At 38.2% G+C, this 18,007-nt stretch overlaps 1 protein-coding gene across 1 annotated transcript in view; it reads left to right on the top strand.

Moving 5' to 3' along the window:
- The window catches only part of CFAP36 (cilia and flagella associated protein 36), a 32,691-nt gene that overhangs the window by 8,427 nt on the left and 6,257 nt on the right, over positions 1 to 18,007 (top strand). The window contains exons 4-6 of the mRNA XM_082426300.1: positions 2,461 to 2,575; positions 6,468 to 6,555; positions 8,255 to 8,306. Coding sequence (XP_082282426.1) covers positions 2,461 to 2,575; positions 6,468 to 6,555; positions 8,255 to 8,306 — 255 coding nt within the window. The remainder of the gene's footprint in view (positions 1 to 2,460; positions 2,576 to 6,467; positions 6,556 to 8,254; positions 8,307 to 18,007) is intronic.

Below are 18,007 nucleotides of genomic sequence, written 5' to 3'. Positions count from 1 at the left end.
AAGTAGTTTGACATTTCAATTAATTTAAAGGATACTTAAGATTGTTGTTGTTTTTAAACCACTTGCTAGCTTTTTGGAGTAACTCTTGTATTTAGTTTCTCTAATTGCCCTTGTTGGAAGCTCTTAGGAGACGGGTGAGCCATTTCCCTGGACCAGCAGAGACCAATTGCTGTCAGGTTGTTAGGTTTAGCACACCAGTTTGATATTTAATCAAAAGGGCCAGAACAATTACTTTTATAGGAGTTTTTAGTTTAAAAAGTTCTTCCTTACGCTGTTCAATTTTAACACCCAGCCAGAAAGTTATTACTATATCTCCTTCATTCTCAAATGGAAATTTTCTACCATAGTGTCTCTGAAATGAGAATGCATTTTATAATTGATGGCATGTTATAATTTCATTGGCAGGGTTTTTTCCTTTTCTTATTGATACACGAAAGAATGGTTTATTTTGTCAATCTATGGAGTCTTAGAATTGACAAAATACTGTATTACTATTATTGTTATTATTATAATACTAATTTGCAGATGAAGAAACTGATGCCCAGAAGCCTAAATGATACGACCAGAGTCATGCAGCTGGCATATGGTTAAGCTGGAAGTAGCCTTTGATATCAAGGGCTCATTTTTTGCCCCCATTGTATCAATAGTTCTCAAACTTTAATGTTATAAGAATTATCTGGGGAGATACATGGGTACCCATTGTCCAGAAATTTAGATTAATTTTGTCTAGGGTAGGGCTCAGGAATATGCATTTAATAATCCCTCTTTCCCGCATTTCTTAGATGGGTTAACAACACTGTTTGAGAAGCCCTGCATTACAACTTTAAGGATCAGCTCAAACACTGACTTGCTGATAGCTCTAGTTGACACATTGCCTTCAAGTGTTTGCTGATGAGGATAGAGTACTTGATATTACTAATAAGAAGTCTAAGAAGGCCAGAACAATGTTACGTGGTGGTGTAATCCCATAAGGGAGCCCTGGCAGACCAGACATAACTACTCTATTCCAGAGGCTGGCTGCAGTTGTCTTTAATACTGATCACTGGGCTGCAACTTTTTTTTTGTTTTATTTTTAAGATTTTTTTTTCATGTGGACCACTTTTAAAGTCTTATTGAATTCGTTACAATATTGCTTCTGTTTTATGTTTTGGTTTTTTGGCCGCCAGGCATGTGGGATCTTAGCTACCCGACCAGGGATCCAACCCGCAACCCCTGCAGTGGAAGGTGAAGTCTTAACCAGTGGACCGCCAGGGAAGTCCCTGGGCTGCAACTTTCAGTTAAACATAGATGAAACCTATTTGTCATCCCCTGCCCTGGGCCTTTTGAACAGTATATGTGAATTTAAAGGAAAAGAAACTTTCCGTCTTTTTTTCCTGCAGTTGACTCCTTATAAATGTCACAGAGAGCTGCTTTCACACTTTATTATTTTGTTTTGCTGTACTGCTTTTGTCTAGGATGTGAGCTGGTTGCTGCAGGAAGGACTCCTTCCTCTTTGTTTAGAGCTCTTTGATGGAGCATTTGTTGAGGTGTGTCTTTGACATTATTGCTGCTGCCTACCTGGTGAACAGTAGCACACCCTCGGTTACCTCTGCATGATTCCTGTGCTCAGCTTTTCCATGAATGTCATGTAAAGCTTGAAATAAAATTTGAGTAAGATGAATAATATCTGAGTGTTTTCTTTTGGGTTTTCATGCATTTCAAATCTTATTCTACTTCTTACTGATTAGCTTGGGAATTTGTTTGCTTTTCGATATAACAATAGTTCTCTGTAGCTAAGAGAGTGTTAATTTGGGTACTCTAGGGTAGATACCTTTATTGTTTTTTCTTAATTTATTACACTTCTGTTTCATCCAGAAAAAGATTTCTTATCATAATTTCTAACTCTATTTCTTCCATGAAACTTTCTGCCTATAGGACTACTACAGTTGTGTTCTCACATTACTCCTACCACATTATGCTTATTTTCCAGACTTCATTTTTCTTTTTTGGCATTTACTCTTATTTAATTTGGTAATTTTATTAATTCAAGGATTATTTTGTAGTTACTGATTTATCACCAAAGAGTAAATTTCAGGTTGACAGAGCCTAAACCAAATAGATATCATCATTTTGGCTGAAAAACAGATCCGGATACTGCAGTGGTAACTTTAAAAAAGTAAGCCCAATTCCGGTGTTGTTTTTCCGAGTTGCTCAGCACTGGCTCATTTGGAAAATGTATCACTGTCTGCCTTAGCTTCCTGGAGGGTGGGGATGGAGGGGTTGGGAGAGTCAGCCTCTTGAGAGCCTACTTTAAAGGCTTTTAGAATAAAATCTTAAAATTGTCCTTTTGAGTCATCTAGTCATAAATAACAATGCAGCATTCTTGAATTAATGCACCTTTTGCAGTGGAAATGATTTGAGTGTTTGGGAAATAGTTTTAAAACTTGAATCTTCGTTTAACTTCCTGACTTTTTTCCACAGGCCATTTTGCAACCTGTATTGGCAGCAGAAGATTTTACTATCTTTAAAGCAATGATGGTCCAGAAAAACATTGAAATGCAGCTGCAAGCCATTCGAATAATTCAAGAGAGAAATGGTAAAAGATTGAATTTAGAAATCTAAGTGCCAAATGCATTTTTTTTTGGTGGCAGTTTTAACTAATATGGTCTTGATGTAGCTGCCTTGTATAAATTTATTTCAAGTTTGAAAGTCTCTGGCTGGCTTAAGAGATACAAGAGTGCAAACTTCCTGATCACTGAGTGGTTGACATCTCAAAGAAAGCAGACCAGTATTTGATTTAATGTTTTAGGTTTCAGAGAGCTTGATTTTTCTGCCCAGCCACTGCATTTGTGAAATTCAGCATTTTTGAGTGGTCACAGTTACAGCTCCTGTCGAGAGAAGGTGACTCCTCTTCTTCTGGCTTTATAGGAGACAGTGGTTCTCAAGCTTCAGGGAACAATGAGAAGCAGTTGGAGGGCTTGTTGAAACACATGTGGCTGTCTCCCCGTTTCTGATTCAGTAGGTCTGGGGTAGGGCCTAATACTTTGCATTTTTAACAAGTTCCTAGCTGATGCTAAAGCTGCTGGTCCTGGGCCCACACTGAGAGCTACTGTTCTAGGGCAATGGGCAGATAGGATTGCGCCACCATCAGGTGGAAGAAAAAGCAGAACTCAAAGCCCTGGTAACTGCCTTTAGCTTTATCTTTTCCTTAACTCTCTGCCTAAACTCACGTTCTTTCTAGCTCTTCCTGCTTTTCTTCCCTTCCTGTGCACTTGAACTATATTTGACATCTTGACTCAGAACATCAGTTTCTAACCATACTTCGTGTTTTTGTACTATGTGCTTTTCACCCGAGGTGCTTATCTCAGTTTCCCATTTCTGACTCTGATGACCTTAACCTGTGTATTCCTTTGCTTAATAGATTGCCACTGATATTCCTTACCATGCCAAACTCTAATGGTTTGGCAGCAGGGCCTTTTCTTTGCTTGTTTCTTGAAGATATGGGAGCTATAGTTTAGTTGTACTGTTTGCTTTTAAGGGTCTGGAGCATGCAACAATAGGGCTTCTGTTGTTACAGGGCAAACATTAGAATGTTGCAGGGCCTTTGTTGTGGGTTCTACTCTCATATGTCTGATATGCGTAAAGTCTATATCCTTCAGAGCCAACCACCATCAAAACTATTCCCTAAAATCCTAAAATTCATTTCACAGCAGGTAAGACAGCTGTTGTCTGTGGTTTGGAGATAGCACCACCCTAACCCTGAATGATGCATGACACTGTGCTGTTGCTTTGGTGTAAATAAGTTTGGGAAACAGTCTCTTTTTCTTTGTTTCTCTACCACGGTTAGCTTCATAAAATCCTTTTCTCTTGTGTTTTCCTGCAGCTATGCTTTATTCTGACCTATGGGATAATTTGAATAATTATTTCATGTTATTTAAAATTATTTTGGGGGAATCAGTTTTGATAAAAGAAATAGTGAACTTGATATTGGTACTCTATAGTTTTCAATTTAACCAGAAACATTTAGATTTTAAAGAGAACAGGTACACATAGCTTGTATCAGCTGGGTGCCTCAGGCTGCCATTAGTAGAATACCTCAGTGAGAATGGCCTAAGCAATAGGAAATTGTCATCTCAATTAAACAAGAAGTCCAGAGGAAGGGAGGGAAGAAAGACAGGTCCAGGGTTGGTTAATTTGGTGGCTCAGTGATGTTATTAAGGACTCTGACACGTTTCCTCTTTATACTCTGCCATTCTCAGGATCTTCTCTCATGATTGCACTCTGGCTGCATCGAATGCAGACTTAATATCTCATGAAGAAAAGGAATGTTTCTTCCTGTACATCTTTTTTTGCTAGCAAGACAACACTTTCATGGAAGCCCCCTAGGAGTTTTCCCCTTAGGTCCTATTGGTCAGGATTGGGGTGACATGCCTTTCTAAACCCTCTGGCAGGGGGAATGAGACCATTGCAATTGGCTTAAATCGTGAGTCACTTTTGTGGGGTGGGGTAGGGCCCTGCCTCTATGTATTTGGCTGCCTGGTAACTGCACACATATGGCTTATATTAGCAAGGAAGGACGAAGGGAATGATGTGGAATAATGCTGCCGTCAAACCACAGGGTGTGACAGTTTGCTTACATTTAAACATAAACTAATACTTAGTTCTGCCATGAATTTTTAATACTTGTATTTAAGAATTTCACTTAACATAAATCCAGAGGAAAGTACCTTAGAGCAATGTTGATTGTACTCAAAACTGCAGACTGTTTGTTTATGTGAGAAAAATTCAAAGGCTCTCTGGATTCTGGTTGTATCTCATCAAATAATTTGGGGAAAATGCAAATCAGAGCATTATTTTGATGGTTTTGTTACCGAGTCTAAGCTCGTACTGCTTGCTGCACGACAGGCCAGTAATCGAGAGACAAGTTGTTGGGCTAGTGCCCCAAAGAACCATCTTGCCTGAGTTAGAATTCAGGCTCATTTTATACTAAAAGGGGAGGGAGTAAAGTCAAACCTTTTCTGGTTCCCATCAGCCTCTGGAGGGGATGTGTTAATTTCTTCCTCCCTGCAGTCATTCACAGATGGGCCTGATCAGAATGTTTCCTGTGAGCTAAACAAAGCTATTTTAGCTTAATGCTCATTACCTGGGAAGCAGGGTTCCCAGAGATGGGCCATTATGTATAATTTAAGCTCATAGGCAACATCCCTTTAGTGATTAACTTGTAATGGAATATAAAAGTGTCTTCCTTATTACAGTTTTGAAGTATTGCATACTGTTGTTTTATTCTTTCCTTAGTTTTTAAAATTTTCCATAAAAGATGAATAGGAGAATACTAATTGTATAGCTTTTGACTGAGCAAAAATGCACTTAAGACCAATTTTCTGGTTGTGATACTATACTATAGTTTTGTAAGATGTAACCCTTGGGGGAAACTGGGTAAAGAGTGCATAGCATCTCTCTGTATTGTTTCTTACAACTGCATGTGAACCTGCAATTATCTCAAAATGACAAGTTTAATTTACAATGCATATAAACATCAGGGGATTAGAATAATAAAGCTACTTTAATTTAGAGCAGATCCAAAATCCCATAGTCATATATGGATAAAGAAATGGAAAGTAAAAATTAGGGGACATGCTGTTAATGTTTTGGGAATATAATAATTATAGATAAAAACAGAACACTTATTACCAGTCTACCTGCTTCTCAGGAAGATATAGGTAATAAAGTAAATGAAACCAATGCTTAAAATTGCTTGCCATGAATTACTATTTGCCTTGGGCCAAAGTTGGTACTGCCCTGATTTATAGTTATTAGCCCAATATTTGAATAGAAGCTCTGAGGGCAGAGGTTGTTTTATTCATCTTTATATTCCCCTTAAGTGCTTAGCACCATGCTTTTTTGCATGTAGTAAGCGGGGCCCTTTTCAGTAGCATTTGTTGTAGTATGAATGAAGTATGTAGTATGTAGTATGAAATATTAACATGCTGTTTCAATTAATGACATATTTTATATTTTGTTTTGTAAACTCTTTTCCCATTTAAGGAATACTTTTGAGAGCATAGTTTCATTATTAGGAGCTTATTGATTTCAATGGTATGTCCTGTATAGTATGATTATGGAAGATAATAGCTTAAATATAAGCTATTTATTCTATAAATAGCTTATATTAATTCTATAAATTGCTTATATTAAATATAAGCAATTAATTTCTATTGTCATATATTATTATTGTTATTTTAAATAAGAAATACAAATAATTACCAAGAGTCATTTCTAGGTAAAATTGTGTTTTTGTGGTGGGGCTGATTCCCTAAAAGAAGAAAAAGTTAAAAAGACCATAGTTACAAAGATAATAGCTTAGAACATTTTTTTTAAAGTGATAGATCTTAATAAACTTATTTGTACTTCTTGATGAACTAGAATAGTGAAAAATAAGTGTTTCAGTTGAGTTGATATTCTTCTGTATGGTCTTTGGTTTTGAACAGGTGTATTACCTGACTGCTTAACAGATGGTTCTGATGTGGTCAGTGACCTTGAACAGGAAGAGATGAAAATCCTGAGAGAAGTTCTTAGGTATGCTTCTTTAATTATTTTTTGAATGGATCATTAGTAATATTACAATATGATCTGCATATGTGCTTTTTACCCAAAAAAATACCATGAACTAGTAAAATATCGAAATTCTCTCTTAAAGACTATGAAAATGATTTATCATTTTATTTGTTTATAATTATGTATATATTACATTTCTTAATGGACAGAAAAAATTATTTTCAGATGACTCATACCAGATCAGCGCAGATGGGAGGGTCTTCCTCCACTCCCGTCGTGGGAATAGGAAACTAGCCACCAATGGGAACAAGATGCAGTAGACCCAGCCTGATGCCTGGAAGGGCTGTAGTGGCCTGAGATAAGCAGGAAACTCCTTGGCTTCCGGATCTGGGTATTAGAGGAGGCTTATGCCAGGTGTCTCACAGTAGGAGGTTGGACATCCAGACTCCACAGACGAAATAGTTGACTCTTTGCTGGTCTCTTTCTTGCCTCAGTTACGTGATTCTCAGCCAAATGCCTGGCATGGAATGTGCAGCCCACTAAAGGGGCATTTCCCCCCTTGGGCCTGTTGTCCCCTGACCCCTATGGGAGTTTTAGAAGGGAGGGGCAATTGAAGCACTTAATATTTAAATCTATGGGAATGTATAGGTTTAAGGCAAAAGGATACCTGCAGCTATTTGTGTCCCCTGCAGAATGGGGCCTTGGCATTTGGTGGCCCTGGCTCTCCACTCTAACCACATACATGACCATCTTCTAGCATCCTGTAGTCCTCCCACCTACCCAACTTGTCCCCAGTTCCAAAGCAGGAGGGAGGTTAGGCAGGATGGTGGTTAGGAGGATGGGCCTAGTGGGGGACTGTGGAAGGAGCTGTAGGACTTTGTGCTGCATTTCAGGGGATTTGAGTGGTTGTGGGGAGGGAGGCAAGTTTGCGGGTGAACCCCGGCCTTTCCTGCCAGGTCCTCCTTTCCACGGCGAGGGCAAATGGGAGCCTGAGACAACACACAACACTTTGAGTTGAAAGATTTGAAGAGTTAAGGATATTTGGTAATAGGTTTAGAGAACTGGCAGTTTTGACTTGTACTGGTTGCTTCTGTTGGTTGATTGGTGGTTTGAAAACTGATCAGCGTTGTGCTTTTAGATTTTACTGTATTTTCTACGGGCGGTGTACTACTGTATAAGCAGTGGAACTTAATCATGAACATGTATGAGAGTTGAATTGACTATTTTCCTAAATCAGACTTGCCTCGGTGAGCAGTTTACAAAAGCTGATAGAGCTTTGGCATAATGGCATCAGGAGAGCTGTGTGGTAGCTCAGATGCCATGGAAAAACTAGAATGAGGGGAGAAATGGATCTTAGGAGGAATGTAACTGATCTGTCTAAAGAGAGAGATTGATGTCCATATTCATGAGATTTGTCATTCAGATTTGGGTTTAGGATTTCAAACCTGTTGATCTTTGTTTAGCTAGGGGTCCTTCACATCTCCAGAGGAAGTAGGTAAACCTGTATTTTATGTGGCTAACTGTATTATGCTGTTTATGCCTATGTATGTCTTTCTCAGTTGATTGTAAGCTGCTTTAAGTTAAGCCTGATTATTTCCATCTTTGTTTCCAAAATTTCTTGCACATATTGTAAGCTTAGGTTAGCATGTTGCTTGTTGAATATTTGTTCTTTGACCAAAAGAGAAAGTTTACTTTTCTACTTTATTTTTGTATATTTCAGAAAATCGAAAGAAGAATATGACCAGGAGGAAGAAAGAAAGAGTAAAAAGCAGGTGCCTACAAAACATATTAATATAATAGAAATATTTCATTGCTGTTATCCCTTAGGTTTACACCTGGGTTTTCTATTAAAGTTTAAGCTTAGATGGAACGACACAGTTCCTCAGAGTATTCATATTTTCTTGGCAATTCTGAGCATTTATACTTAACTTTATAACTTTATTCACTTTATAATTCATCCAGTGACCTACCTTTTAAATTCCCGGTAAAGAATGAGATTGTTCACTCCAAAAAAACTGTATGTAATACCATTCATATTTTGGGGAATTTTTAATAGAAATTCCCCTTAATTTTATGAATAAAAGAAGATTAAGAAAAATATTTTACTTCCCTACTCGCCTTGATTCCTTTACTGTTTTGAAACAGCATCTGCAGTTAATACTGGGGGTCCCCTGTAGACTTTAACATTGCCAGCTTGAAGCAGAATGATTCAGTTTCACATTTCCTGGCATACTCCTCTTTCATTAAGAACTGTTTCCATAAAGGGCCTAATCTTTCCTAAGGATCAATTAAACATGTATCTGGCTGAGGTGAGGGAAGATAATATCTATTTTTTCCTCCCCCCTTTTCTAGCTGCTTCTCTTTCCACATTTTCTCAAATCTCCCTGAAGGGAGAGTAAAACCTAATATAAACTAATTCTCAATTGCTTGAAAGTCATTTTCTTTTCTTTCCTTCAATGACTGATACATGCTTGTATCATTTACTATATTTGAAAAAACCTATTTTACTCCAAGGTAACCAATGAAGAGCAAAAGAGAGATGTTTTAGGATTTAGAGGGGATTTGTGTATCTTTGAGTAAATCTCCTTTTAGTAAATGGAGGTGAAATTCATAGATAATAATATTTTTTAATGTAGGAGTATAGAACAGAAACTCGTTCAAAACTGCTCTCAGAAGACAGTAGTACTGGGAATTTCCTGGTGGTCCAGAGGGTAAGACTTCGCACTTCCACTGCAGTGGGTGCAGGTTTGATCCCTGGTTGGGGAACTAAGATCCCACAGGCCGGGCGATGCGGCCACAGACACACACACAAAAAGACAGTAGTATTGACTTTCTGATTTATATGTAAACTATATCAGGCTTCTTGAATAATAATATGTTTCAGGGCGTATGGTTTTTTTAGACTTCTTTTAATGGAAATTTTCAAACACACAAAAGTAGAGCTGATAATAATTTCAGTCTTCATGTTTCCATCACTCAACATATAGAGGCTTATGATCTAGGTATTCATGAATTACCTGAAAAGTTACATGTGATTGGATTTTCCTGTTTTTAAGGAAAAATGAAGTATCAGTTTACTTAGTTCTTTCCAAGATTTAAATGATCTCTTTGGTTTAAATATAGTATCCCATTTTAGAAATGGAAATATAGGCATATCTCAGAGATGTTGTGAGATCGGTTCTAGACTATTGCAATAAAGCGAAGATGGCAATGAAATAAGTCATAAAAGTATTTTGGTTTCCCAGTGCATATAAAGGTTATGTTTACACTATACTGTAGTCTATTAATTGTGCAGTAGCATTATGTCTAAAAAAACAATGTACATACCTTCATTAAAAATTATATTTATTGCTGGGACTTCCCTGGTGGTCCAGAGGTTAAGACTTTGCACTTCCACTGCAGGGGCCGCCGGTTCGATCCCTGGTCGGGGAACTAAGATCCCACATGCTGTGTGGTGCGGCCAAAAAGTAAAAAGAAAAAAAATTATTTCATTGCTAAAAAATGCTAACCATCATCTGAACCTTCAGCAAGCTGTAATCTTTTTGCTGGTGGAGGGCCTTGCCTCGATGTCAATGGCTGCTGACTGACCAGGGTGGTGGTTACTGAAGGTTGGGGTGGATGTGGCAGTTTCTTAAGATAAGACAACAATGAAGTTTGTCGCATTATTTGACTCTTCCTTTCATGAACAATCTCACGGTAGCATGAAGTGCTGTTTGATGGCATTTTACCCACAGTAGAACTTCTTTCAAAATTGGAGTCAATCTTCTCAAACCTGGCTGCTACTTTATCAACTAAATTTGTGTAATATTCTAAATCCTTTGGTGTCATTTCAATAATCTTCACAGCATCTTCCCCAGGAGCAGATTCCATCTCAAGAAACCACTCTCTTTGCTCATCCATAAGAAGTAACTCCTCATCCATTCAAGTTTTATCATGAGAGTGCACCAATTCAGGCACATCTTCAGGCTCCACTTCTAATTCTGGTTCTCTTGCTGTTTCCTCCACATCTGCAAAACTTCCTCCACTGAAGTCTTGAAGCCCTCTAAGTCATCCATGAGGGTTGGAATCAATTTCTTCTAAATTCCTGTTAATGTTCATATTTTGACCTCTTTCCATGAATCATGAATGTTCTTAATGGCATCTAGAATTGTGAATCCTTTCCAGAAGGTTTTCAGTTGACTTTGCCCAGATCCATTGGAGAAATCATTATCTATGGCAGCTATAGCCTTACGAAATGTATTGCTTGAAGAATGAGACTTGAAAGTTGAAATTACTCCTTGATCCATGAGCTGTAGAACGGATGTTGTGTAGCAGGCACGAAAACAACATGAATCTTGTTGTACACCTCCATCAGAGCTCTTGGGTATCCAGGTGCATTGTCAATGAGTAGTTAATATTTTGAAAGGAATCTTTTTTTTCTGAGGAGTAGATCATAACAGTGGGCTTCAAATATTCAGTAAACCATGTTGTAAACAGATGTGCTGTCATCCGGCTTTGTTGTTCCATTGATAGAGCACAAGGAGAGTAGATTTAGCATAATTCTTAAGGGCCTTATGATGTTCAGAATGGTAAATGAGCATTGGCTTCAACTTCAAGTCACCAGCTTCATTAGCCTCTAATAAGAGAACCTGTCCTTTGAAGCTTTAAAGCCAGGCACTGACTTACCCTCTCTAGCTAGGAAAGTCCTATATGGCCTCTTCTTCCAGTAGTAGGCTGTTTCATTTGCATTGAAAATCTGTTGTTTAGTGTAGCCACCTTCATTAATTTTGTTAGTGAGATCTTCTGGATAGCTTGCTGCAGCTTCTGCATAAGCACTTGCTGCCTTATCCTGTACTTTTGTGTTACAGAGACAGCTTCTTTCCTTCAGCCTCATGAACCACCCTCTGCTAGCTTCAGACTCTTCTTCTGCATCTTCCTCACCTCTCTCAGCCTTCATAGAACTGAAGAGAGTTAAAGGCTTGCTCTGGATTAGGCTTTGGCTTAAGGGAGTGTTGTGGCTGGTGTGATCTTTTATCCAGACCACTAAGAGTTTCTCCATAACAGCAATAAGGCTGTTTCGCTTTCTTATCATTCATGTGTTCACTGGATTATCACTTTTAATTTCCTTCAAGAGCTTTTCCTTTGCATTCACAACTTGGCTAACTGTTTGGTACAAGAGGCCTAACCTTTGGCCTATCTCAGCTTCCTTTTTTCTTTTCTTAACATCTTTATTGGAGTATAATTGCTTTACAATGGTGTGTTAGTTTCTGCTTTATAACAAAGTGAATCAGTTATACATATACATATATCCCCATATCTCTTCCCTCTTGTGTCTCCCTCCCTCCCACCCTCCCTATCTCACCCCTCTAGGTGGTCACAAAGCACTGAGCTGATCTCCCTGTGCTATGCAGCTGCTTCCCACTAGCTATCAGTTTTACATTTGGTAGTGTATATATGTCCATGACACTCTCCCACTTTGTCCCAGCTTACCCTTCCCCCTCCCTGTGTCCTCAAGTCCATTCTCTAGTAGGTCTGCGTCTTTATTCCCATCCTGCCCCTAGGTTCTTCATGACCACTTTTTTTTTTTAGATTCCATATATATGTGTTAGCATATGGTATTTGTTTTTCTCTTTCTGACTTACTTCACTCTGTATGACAGACTCTAGGTCCATCCACCTCACTAGAAATAACTCAATTTCATTTCTTTTTATGGCTGAGTAATATTCCATTGTATATATGTGCCACATCTTCTTTATCCATAAATCTGTTGATGGACACTTAGGTTGCTTCCATGTCCTGGCTATTGTAAATAGAGCTGCAATGAACATTATGGTACATGACTCTTTTTGGAAGGCAGCTATGCTCACCACTATACCACCAACGCGACTCTTTTTGAATTATGGTTTTCTCAGGGTATATGCCCAGTAGTGGGATTGCTTGGTCATATGGTAGTTCTATTTTTAGTTTTTTAAGGAACCTCCATACTGTTCTCCATAGTGGCTGTATCCATATACATTCCCACCAACAGTGCAGGAGGGTTCCCTTTTCTCCACACCCTCTCCACATTTATTGTTTGTACATTTTTTGATGATGGCCATTCTGACTGGTGTGAGGTGATACCTCATTGTAGTTTTGATTTGCATTTCCCTAATGATTAATGATGTTGAGCATTCTTTCATGTGTTTGCTGGCAATCTGTATATCTTCTTTGGAGAAATGTCTATTTAGGTCTTCTGCCCATTTTTGGATTGGGTTGTTTGTTTTTTTGATATTGAGCTGCATGAGCTGCTTGTAAATTTTGGAGATTAATCCTTTGTCAGTTTCTTCATTTGCAAATATTTTTTCTCATTCTGAGGGTTGTTTTTTCATCTTGTTTATGGTTTCCTTTGCTGTGCAAAAGCTTTTAACTTTCACTAGGTCCCATTTGTTTATTTTTGTTTTTATTTCCATTTCTCTAGGAGGTGGGCCAAAAAGGATCTTGCTGTGATATATGTCATAGAGTGTTCTGCCTATGTTTTCCTCTAAGAATTGAATAGTGTCTGGCCTTACATTTAGGTCTTTAATCCATTTTGAGTTTATTTTTGTGTATGGTGTTAGGGAGTGTTCTAATTTCATTCTTTTACATGTAGCTGTCCCGTTTTCCCAGCACCACTTACTGAAGAGGCTGTCTTTTCTCCATTGTATGTTCCTGCCTCCTTTATCAAAAATAAGGTGACCATATGTGCGTGGGCTTATCTCTGGGCTTTCTATCCTGTTCCATTGATCTATATTTCTGTTTTTGTGTCAGTACCATACTGTCTTGATTACTGTAGCATTGTAGTATACTCTGAAGTCAGGGAGCCTGATTCCTCCAGCTCTGTTTTTCTTTCTCAAGATTGCTTTGGCTATTCGGGGTCTTTTGTGTTTCCATACAAATTGTGGAATTTTTTGTTTTAGTTCCGTGAAAAACGCCATTGGTAGTTTGATAGGGATTGCACTGAATCTGTAGATTGCTCTGGGTAGTATAGTCATTTTCACAATGTTGATTCTTCCAATGCAAGAACATGGTATATCTCTCCATCTGTTTGTATCATCTTTAATTTCTTTCATCAGTGTGTTATAGTTTTCTGCATACAGGTCTTCTGTCTCCTTAGGTAGGTTTATTCCTAGGTATTTTATTCTTTTTGTTGCAATGGTAAATGGGAGTGTTTCCTTAATTTCTCTTTCAGATTTTTCATTGTTAGTGTATAGGAATGCAAGAGATTTCTGTGCATTAATTTTGTATCCTGCTACTTTACCAAATTCGTTGATTAGCTCTAGAAGTTTTCTGGTAGCATCTTTAGGATTCTCTATGTATAGTATCATGTCATCTGCAAACAGTGACAGCTTTACTTCTTCTTTTCCAATTTGGATTCCTTTTATTTCTTTATCTTCTCTGATTGCTGTGGCTAAAACTTCCAAAGCAATGTTGAAAAATAGTGGTGAGAGTGGGCAGCCTTGTCTTGTTCCTGATCTTAGAGGAAATGGTTTCAGTTTTTCACCATTGAGGACGATGTTGGCTGTGGGTTTGTCATATATGGCCTTTATTATGTTGAGGTAAGTTCCCTCTGTGCCTACTTTCTGAAGTGTTGTTATCATAAATGGGTGTTGAATTTTGTTGAAAGCTTTTTCTGCATCTATTGGGATGATCGTATGGTGTTTATTCTTCAGTTTGTTAATATGGTGTATCACATTGATTGATTTGTGTATATTGAAGAATCCTTGCATTCCTGGGATAAACCCCACTTGATCATGGTGTATGATCCTTTTAATGTGCTGTTGGATTCTGTTTGCTATTATTTTGTTGAGGATTTTTGCATCTATGTTCATCAGTGACATTGGCCTATAGTTTTCTTTCTTTGTGACATCTTTGTCTGGTTTTGGTGTCAGGGTGATGGTGGCCTCGTAGAATGAGTTTAGGAGTGTTCCTCTCTCTGCTATATTTTGGAAGAGTTTGAGAAGGATAGGTGTTAGCTCTTCTCTACATGTTTGATAGAATTTGCCTGTGAAGCCCTCTGGTCCTGGGCTTTTGTTTGTTGGAAGATTTTTAATCACAGTCTCAATTTCAATGCTTGTGATTGGTCTGTTTATATTTTCTATTTCTTCTTGGTTCAGTCTCGGAAGGTTGTGCTTTTCTAAGAATTTGTCCATTTCTTCCAGGTTGCCCATTTTATTGGCATATACTTGCTTGTAGTAATCTCTCATGATTCTTTGTATTTCTGCAGTGTCAGTTGTTACGTCTCCTTTTTCATTTCTAATTCTATTGGTTTGAGTCATCTTTCTCTTTTTCTTGATGAGTCTGGCTAATGGTTTATCAATTTTGTTTATCTCCTCCAAGAACCAGCTTTTAGTTTTATTGATCTTTGCTATTGTTTCCTTCATTTCTTTTTCATTTTTTTCGTATCTGATCTTTATGATTTCTTTCCTTCTGCTAACTTTGGGGTTTTTTTGTTCTTCTTTCTCTAAATGCTTTAGGTGTAAGGTTAGGTTGTTTATTTGAGATGTTTCTTGTTGCTTAAGGTAGGAGTGTATTGATGTAAATTTCCCTCTTAGAACTGCTTTTGCTGCATCCCATAGGTTTTGGGTCGTCATGTTTTCATTGTCATTTGTTTCCAGGTATTTTTTGATTTCTTCAGTGTTCTTTGGTTATTAAGTAGTGTATTGTTTAGCCTCCATGTGTTTGTATTTTTTACAGATTTTTTTCCTGTAATTGATATCTAGTCTCGAAGCGTTGTGGTCGGAAAAGATACTTGATACGATTTCAGTTTTCTTAATTTTACGAAGGCTTGATTTGTGACCCAAGATATGATCTATCCTGGAGAATGTTCCATGAGCACTTGAGAAGAAAGTGTATTCTGTTGTTTTTGGATGGAATGTCCTATAACTATCAATTAAGTCCATCTTGTTTAATGTGTCATTTAAAGCTTGTGTTTCCTTATTTATTTTCATTTTGGATGATCTGTCCATTGGTGAAAGTGGGGTGTTAAAGTCCGCTACTATGATTGTTTTACGGTCGATTTCCCCTTTTATGGCTGTTAGTATTTGCCTTATGTATTGAGGTGCTCCTATGTTGGGTGCATAAATATTTACAATTGTTATATCTTCTTCTTGGATTGATCCCTTGATCATTATGTAGTGTCCTTCTTTGTCTCTTGTAATAGTCTTTGTTTTAAAGTCTATTTTGCCTGATATGAGAATTACTACTCCAGCTTTCTTTTGATTTCCATTTGCATGGAATATCTTTTTCCATCCCCTCACTTTCAGTCTGTATGTGTCCCTAGGTCTGAAGTGGGTCTCTTGTAGGCAGCATATATACGGGTCTTGTTTTTGTATCCATTCAGCCGGTCTATGTCTTTTGGTTGGAGCATTTAATCTATTTACATTTAAGGTAATTATCGATATATATGTTCCTGTTACCATTTTCTTAATTGTTTTGGGTTTGTTTTTGTAGGTCTTTTCCTTCTCTTGTGTTTCCTGCCCAGAGAAGTTCCTTTCGCATTTGTTGTGAAGCTGGTTTGGTGGTGCTGAATTCTCTTAGCTTTTGCTTGTCTGTAAAGGTTTTAATTTCTCCGTCAAATCTGAATGAGATCCGTGCTGGGTAGAGTAATCTTGGTTGTAGGTTTTTCCCTTTCATCACTTTAAATATGTCCTGCCACTCCCTCCTGGCTTGCAGAGTTTCTGCTGAAAGATCAGCTGTTAACCTTATGGGGATTCCCTTGTATGTTATTTGTTGTTTTTTCCTTGCTGCTTTTAATATTTTTTCTTTGTATTTAATTTTTGATAGTTTGATTAATATGTGTCTTGGCATGTTTCTCCTTGGATTCATCCTGTATGGGACTCTCTGCACTTTCTGGACTTGATTAACTATTTTCTTTCCCATATTAGGGAAGTTTTCAACTATAATCTCTTCAAATATCTTCTCAGTCCCTTTCTTTTTCTCTTGTTTTTCTGGGACCCCTATACTTCGAATGTTGGTGTGTTTAATGTTGTCCCAGAGGTCTCTGAGACTGTCCTCAATTCTTTTCATTCTTTTTTCCTTATGCTGCTCTGTAGTAGTTATTTCCACTATTTTATCTTCCAGGTCACTTATCTGTTCTTCTGCTTCAGTTATTCTGCTACTGATCCCTTCTAGAGTATTTTTAATTTCATTTATTGTGTTGTTCATCATTGTTTGTTTGCTCTTTAGTTCTTCTAGTTCCTTGTTAAACGTTTCTTGTATTTTTTCCATTCTGTTTCCAAGATTCTGGATCATCTTTACTATCATTATTCTGAATTCTTTTTCAGGTAGACTGCCTATTTCCTCTTCATTTGTTTGGTCTGGTGGGTTTTTACCTTACTCCTTCATCTGCTGTGTGTTTCTCTGTCTTCTCATTTTGCTTAACTTACTGTGTTTGGGGTCTCCTTTTCGCAGGCTGCAGGTTCATCATTCCCATTGTTTTTGGTGTCTGCCCCCAGTGGCTAAGGTTGGTTCAGTGGGTTGTGGAGGCTTCCTGGTGGAGTGGACTGGTACCTGTGTTCTGGTGGATGAGACTGGATCTTGTCTTTCTAGTGGTCAGGTCCGAGTCTGCTGGTGTGTTTTGGGGTGTCTGTGACCCTATTATGATTTTAGGCAGCCTCTCTGCTAATGGGTGGGATTGTGTTCCTGTCTTGCTAGTTATTTGGCATAGCGTATCTAGCACTGTAGCTTGCTTGTCGTTGAGTGGAGCTGGGTCTTGGCGTTGAGATGGAGATCTCTAGGAGAGCTCTCGCCGATTGATATTACGTGGAGCTGGGAGGTCTCTGGTGGGCCAGTGTCCTGAACTCGGCTCTCCCACCTCAGAGGCACAGGCCTGACACCCGGCCGGAGCACCAAGACCCTGTCCTCCACATGGCTCAGAATAAAAGGTAGAAAGAAAGATAGAAAGAAAGAAAAAAATTTTTAAAAATATAAAATAAAGTTACTAAAATAAAAAATAATTTAAAAAAAGTAATAAAAAAAAGAAAGAGAGAAGAGAACAACCAAACCAAAAAACAAATCCACCAATGATGACAAGTGCTAAAAACTATACTAAAAAAACCCCCCAAAAACCGAACAGACAGAACCGTAGGACAAATGGTAAAATCACAGCTATACAGACAAAATCACACACAGAAGCATCTGCATACACACTCAGAAAAAGAAAAAAGGAAAAAAAAAAAAAATCGTTGCTCGCAAAGTCCACTGCCTCAATTTGGGATGATTCTTTGTCTATTCAAGTATTCCACAGATGCAGGGTACATCAAGTTGATTGTGGAGATTTAATCCACTGCTTCTGAGGCTGCTGGGAGAGATTTCCCTTTCTCTTCTTTGTTCGCACAGCTCCTGGGGTTCAGCTTTGGATTTAGACCCGCCTCTGCATGTAGGTCGCCTGAGGGCGTCTGTTCCAGGTCAGGCAGGTCGGGGTTAAAGGAGTAGCTGAGTCGGGGGCTCTGGCTCGCTCAGGCCGGGTGGGGGGAGG

The sequence above is a fragment of the Balaenoptera physalus genome (genome assembly GCF_965194825.1).
Source record: "Balaenoptera physalus genome assembly, chromosome: 15".
Classification (NCBI taxonomy): Eukaryota; Metazoa; Chordata; class Mammalia; order Artiodactyla; family Balaenopteridae; genus Balaenoptera; species Balaenoptera physalus.
This window is presented reverse-complemented; position numbering and strand designations above follow the sequence as displayed.